This window comes from Moschus berezovskii, chromosome 10, assembly GCF_049115385.1.
Source record: "Moschus berezovskii isolate FMDL1 chromosome 10, NW_MosBer_1.0, whole genome shotgun sequence".
NCBI classification, from domain to species: Eukaryota; Metazoa; Chordata; class Mammalia; order Artiodactyla; family Moschidae; genus Moschus; species Moschus berezovskii.
Window position 1 is genome coordinate 45,378,405 of NC_142469.1, and position 6,000 is coordinate 45,384,404.

Here is a 6,000-nt window from a genome sequence, read left to right on the forward strand (position 1 = left end):
CAAGAGTCTTCTCCAGCACCACAGTTCAAAAGCATCAATACTTCGGTGATCAGCTTTCTTACGGACTATAAAGTTAAAAGGGATTTTTAATTTTATTTAACAGCTACTCTAATAGTGCTTGTTATATGACAAGCTCAATTTTACTTGCTTTACGAAAAGCAGTCTTCATAGAATGTTGGTTTTGTTCAGTTGCTCAGTTGTGTCCGACTCTTTGGGACCTCATGGGCTGCAGTACACCAGGTTTCCCTGTCCTTCACTACCTCCCAGAGTTTGCTCAAACTCATGTCCACTGAGTCAGTGATACCATACAACCATCTTATCCTCTGTAGCCTACTTCTTCTCCTGCCCTCAAGCTTGCCCAGCATCAGGGTCTTTTCCGTTCATAGAATGTAGGTACTGTTTTTCTATCACTATTTAAATGACATGTTCTGTGCTATGCTTAGTCGCTTAGTCATGTCTGACTCTTTGTGATCCCATGGACTATAGCACAACAGGCTCTTCTGTCTATGGGGATTCTCCAGGCAAGAGTACCAGAGTGGGTTGCCATGCTCTCCTCCAGGGGATCATCCCAACCCAGGGATCGAACCCATGTCTCTTACATTGCAGGTGGATTCTTTACTGTTTGAGCCACCAGGGAAGCTCTTAAATGACATACTTGGGTTCAAATCCAAATACCGTGCCTTTTTCGTAGGTTAAACAAACAGTCCTAAAGGGGTTGCAGAGAAACAAGTTCTTCCACCTTGACCCTCGTCCCCCCTCCCCCAGGACCACCTCTGTCATCAGGGTCTTGTGTGTATTTCTAAAAATATTCTGTGAATGTGCTTCCTTTGGATGTAGCAGATGTTGCTTATTATTTTTAATGAGTAAAAAAATGAATTATTAAATTTCTCATGAAGCTTTTTTATGGATGTCAAACTGCCCAGGGAGCCAGTATTTTCCTTTTGAGGAATAGACATAATCATCTAGAAGATAAGTTTATATTTTCTCTTTCCAAAAGAAGCACATGAGCATCTTTCCTTCTGTTGCTTTTATTTTCAACCATTATTTTTTAGTAATCTAAGGAAAAAAGTGGACATCTAATTCACATAATCTTTGTATTCATGAACTCATTTGGCAAAGATTGAGTGTTGATTTTGAAGTAGGTGATAAGCAGCAAGGATGAAAGAGACAGCATTTGTCCTGAAAGATATCCAGACTGGTGTGGAAGGCAGAGGTCCCAGAAAAGAGGGCTGGGGTAGGGAATATTGGGGTTATGGGGTTGCGGGAGAGGGCCAGAGGAGAAGTTTCCTACAGGAGGGTACTTTCATCTGTGTCTGGAGGGGCCGGTAAGAGTCAGCCAGGTGGAAGAGGAGATAAGGGAATTCCATGCAGAAGCAACAGAAAGGCAAAAACTTAGAGGAGAAAAGAAATATGGCCAGTTTGAGTCTGGGTGCGAGCATTGCTGCTAACACCCAGGGTGGGTTGTAGGTGTCAGGAGGTAAGGGTGAAAGGATCCAGGGATCTCAAAGGAGGTCAGAATGTCAGACCAAAGGTCGGTTGGAGAGGACAGGATGGAAAAGTGTTACCCTCTGGACCCTTGACAAGTTGGGTATGGTGAAGGGGCCAGCTGGAGGGGTGGAAGGTTGTTCTCAGGGCTGGAGGGGACTCTAGGAGGAGGAGCAAGGCTGAGGTGGGGAGGAACTGTGCACTTGAATTGTGGGTGAGGAGTGGGAGGTGCCTGCTTGATGGCTGGGGAGGGGGCAGGAGGGTGGGGGTAGGGGGGAGGCTGGCACCCTTACAGGTCTGGAACTCCCAGGGGTACAGACTTGAGAGTCAGCTTATGAAGGGTGAGGGAAAAGGGAGGGAGACTGAAGAGCAGAACCCTGGAAACAGTGGCATTTAGCGCCTGATGGGAAGAGGGGTTCAGGGCGGAAACTGAGGGGCAGCAGCAGGGGAGGTGGGGAGGTGACCAGGACCCCAGAGGAGGCGGGGAGGCGAGGAAGGCAGAACAGGACAGTGGCTCAGAAAAGCAGAACGGCAAACGGCTGTCAGGTTTGGCAGCTAGCAATCTGTGGCCTGGGAAGGGCAGCGTCCAGGGCTATTGGGTGAGGGCCATGCTGCTGGGGGCCGGGGAGGCGGGGGTGGGCAGGATGGAAGGAGAAGCAGGGACTGCTGTGTAGAAGATGGGTGGGGGCTGCAGTGGATGTGGGCTGAGGCGGGGAGTCTCTTGCTTGTTTCAAAAGAGAGAGCGTAGTAATGTCAGCTAACGTTTATTGACTCCTCAGCTGCTACTGTTTTAAGTGCCCTAAATGTGTTATTTAATTTAATCCTTTCAACCGTCCTTTGGGGGCAGGTAGTATTATTATTTCTATTTTACAGATAAGGAAACTGAGGAGCAGAAAAATTAAGTCACTTGCCCAGGGCCACACAGGTAGCAAGTACAAGTTCCCAGGCAGAGTGGGTACAGAGATTGGAAGAGGCTCAAGAAATTTATTTTTACTGATGGAAACTAGCCAGTGGAAAGGAAAAGATCAAAAGTTTATGAGAAAGAAGGGAAATCTATTGATGGGGGAAGACCCCACCTCCCACACACCCCTCCACCGCCCACCCCCAGCAGAAGGTGAGAGGGGACAAAGGCTCCTCCTGGCCAGGGGGAGGGAGAGGTGGGATGGAGGGGGTTGTTGGCGTGCTTGTGTGGGGTAGGGAGGGCTGGCCAAGGGGGTGGGGGACCTGCTTGGAGTGAAAGGAGAGATTCAAGGTTCTGAGTTTGTTCAGTGCCTGACTATTCTCACTACTCACTACTACGCTTGCTCCTTGGAAGAAAAGTTATGACCAACCTAGACAGCATGCTGAAAAGCAGAGACATGACTTAGGCAACAAGGGTCCATCTAGTCAAGGCTATGGTTTTTCCAGTGGTCATGTATGGATGTGAGAGCTGGACTATAAAGAAAGCTGAGCGCCGAAGACTTGATGCTTTTGAACTGTGGGGTTGGAGAAGACTCTTGAGAGTCCCTTGGACTGCAAGGAGATCCAACCAGTCCATTCTAAAGGAGATCAGTCCTGGGTGTTCATTGGAAGGACTGATGCTAAAGCTGAAACTCCAATACTTTGGCCACCTCATGCGATGAGTTGACTCACTGGAAAAGACTCTGATGCTGGGAGGGATTGCAGGCAGGAGGAGAAGGGGACAACAGAAAATGAGATGGCTGGATGGCATCACCGATTCAATGGACGTGAGTTTGAGTAAACTCCGGGAGTTGGTGATGAATAGGGAGGCCTGGCGTGCTGCAGGCCAAGGGGTCACAAAGAGTGAGACATGACTGAGCGACTGAATTGAACTGAACTGAACTGATTCTCACTACCAAGTCAAAAAAGAAAATCCAGTCTTGTCTTGAATTGTCCACTTGTTTCTTGTTTAGGCTTTTTCAGTGTTTTTCAGACCCTGACAGAGGGCTTTCTTGGGATTTCTACGTCCTTTGCAATATCACTTTAAACTGTTACTGTTTCTTGGCTTACTCATGCATTTCTGGAATTAGGTTATCAGTATTTTGCAAAACAAGCCAACAACTGTCTTCCCAGGTCACACCTGTAGCTGATGTGGCCTCACGTTGTGTCTCAGTTTGCACTGTATCTCAGAGACTATAAAAGCACAAAATATGCAGATTTATCAGAAAGCTCATGACTTATTTTTATGGGCTCTTCTCAGTACTTTTTGCTAAAGGAGTTTAAATTATGTAAAGACAAAGTTTTTACAGACTATATCCAGATTTAGTTCTAAAACCCACACGTATCTTCATAGTGATCAACAGAGAAGAGATATGCAGACTTTAGGTTTGTAATGTGATTTGCATTTTTGAAAGCAAACACCCTGGTGGTAGTCTAAAAGGTTGCCTTTCATGCGTCAAAACCTGGAAGGTAAAGAAATACTGAATTTTTATAGGAAATCACTTGGAAACTGTCGTCCCCCCGCACAGAGTAGCAGCTAGTTTCCATTGCCTCTGTTTTGTTTCCCCCTAAATGCTGCAGATTTTGGTCCATTGAACTGTTCATTCGTGCATGCGTGCATTTATTCAGTCCCTACCATGTACTGAATGCTGACAGTGTGTCTGTTATTGTGGGCAGGAGCAGGGTTGACTAAGATAGTCCCTGACCATCAGGTCCAAATCCAAGATGCTGGGCTCTCCCATGAGACTCTGGAGCCTGGCAAGACAGGGCAGGGTTTTTTTTTTTCCCTCAGTGTAGCTCCTAGGACTGTGCCTACAAGAGTAATAATGCAGGCAGTAACTGGGATTTATTGAGTAGGTGCTCCATGGTGGTTGATGGATGGTCAGATTAAGCTTAGTCAACGAATTAAAAGTAACCAAAAAGGTCTTACTGAGAAACAAAAATGCCAGCTGTTATGTCAATTTCAATTCTTTTTTTTTGGTTATTTCACTCTATTATTTATTTGTATTTAGTGTTTTGTGGTATTTTTTCTCTTTCTTTTTTTTAATTTTTTTATTGGAGGCTAATTACTTTACAATATTATATTGGTTGGTTTTGCCATACATTGACATGAATCCGCCCCAGGTGTACATGTGTTCCCCTTCTTGAACCCCTCTCCCACCTCATATACTCCCACCAGGTCATCCCCGTGCACCAGCCCCGAGCATCCTGTATCATGCGTCGAACCTGGACTGGTGATTCGTTTCACATATGATAATATACATGCTTCAGTGCCATTCTCCTAAATCCCACCTTCACCCTCTCCCACAGAGTCCCAAAGACTGTTCTATACACCTATGTCTCTTTTGCTGTCTCGTATATTGGAGAAGGAAACGGTAACCCACTCCAGTATTCTTGCCTGGAGAATCTCATGGACGGAGAAGCCTGGTAGGCTACAGTCCATGGGGTCGCATAGAGTCGGACACGACTGAGCGACAGAACGGAACGGAACGGATACAGGGTTAAGGTTACCATCTTTCTAAATTCCATATATATGTGTTAGTATGCTGTATTGATGTTTTTCTTTCTGGCTTACTTCACTCTGTATAATAGGCTCCAATTTCATCCACCTCATTAAAACTGATTCAAATGCATTCTTTTTGATGGCTGAAAAATACTCCATTGTGTATATGTACCAAAGCTTTCTTATCCATTCATCTGCAGATGGACATCTAGGTTGCTGAACAAGGTTCAGAAATGATTATTCTCTGAAGGGTACATTTCTTTCTTGATGTGTCACTTTTTTTTTTTTTTGCTTCCTTCTAGTTGCTTGTTGGGACTTTGGCCTTAGTGAGTGGAGTTCTAACATTCTTCCTTCCGGAAACCCTCAGGAGGCCTCTGACAACTACTTGGGAGGAGACTGAAAAAGAGAGCAGTTCAGGCAAATTACTTTCCACAACCAGTAATACTGTGTTAGAAAATATCACAGTGGAGAACTCTGAGGATTCTAGTCTTAATAAATAAAAATGCCAGAAGTGCTGTCCAGCACCCAAAATATTGTTTAATGCTTTTGTATTAGAGGAACATTATTCTCATCTCCTGCATGTCATGTATATGTGTCTTTTTAAAGTTTTTGCAAGAAAGTTTTAAAACAGTTGTTTTGTAAAAGTAGAAGAAATAAAACACAAGATGAGAATTCTTTTTTTTTTATGTATTGCTTTCTTATTGCCACAAAATATTTTTCCGTGTTTGTTCTTCTGTGTCACTAATTCTTGCAGGACTGAGGGACTGCTACACAGCTCCCTTCCCCCCAATACTTGGAATGTTGACTGGGAGGAGGGGGCATGTGAGAGTGTGTTTTTTTTGACAAAGCCACTTGCCAATTCTATTTATGATATTCCTTCCTCTCTTAGGAGAATCATAGCTCTAAATTCAAGTCTTATTTAAAAATGCTCCATCAAAAAACACTTGTCTAACTATAAAAACTATAGTTATCTTGCTTTCCAGCACCCCGAGGGCTTGAATGTATAGACAAATGTACTTATGTTTGGTCTACTTAAGGGACTCACACTTGATAGGGGCCAGGAGTGAGTTTTC

General features: G+C 44.5%; 1 protein-coding gene across 3 annotated transcripts in view; it reads left to right on the top strand.

The window, feature by feature from the left end:
* Positions 1-6,000, top strand: part of SLC22A16 (solute carrier family 22 member 16) — a 37,654-nt gene extending 31,654 nt beyond the window's left edge. For 2 of the 3 annotated variants that reach the window (XM_088840631.1, XM_088840630.1), the window contains one exon: positions 5,230-6,000. In XM_088840631.1, coding sequence (XP_088696757.1) covers positions 5,230-5,327 — 98 coding nt within the window. In that variant the 3' untranslated portion in view covers positions 5,328-6,000. The remainder of the gene's footprint in view (positions 1-5,229) is intronic. The other variant, XM_055433166.2, reaches the window with a different exon arrangement.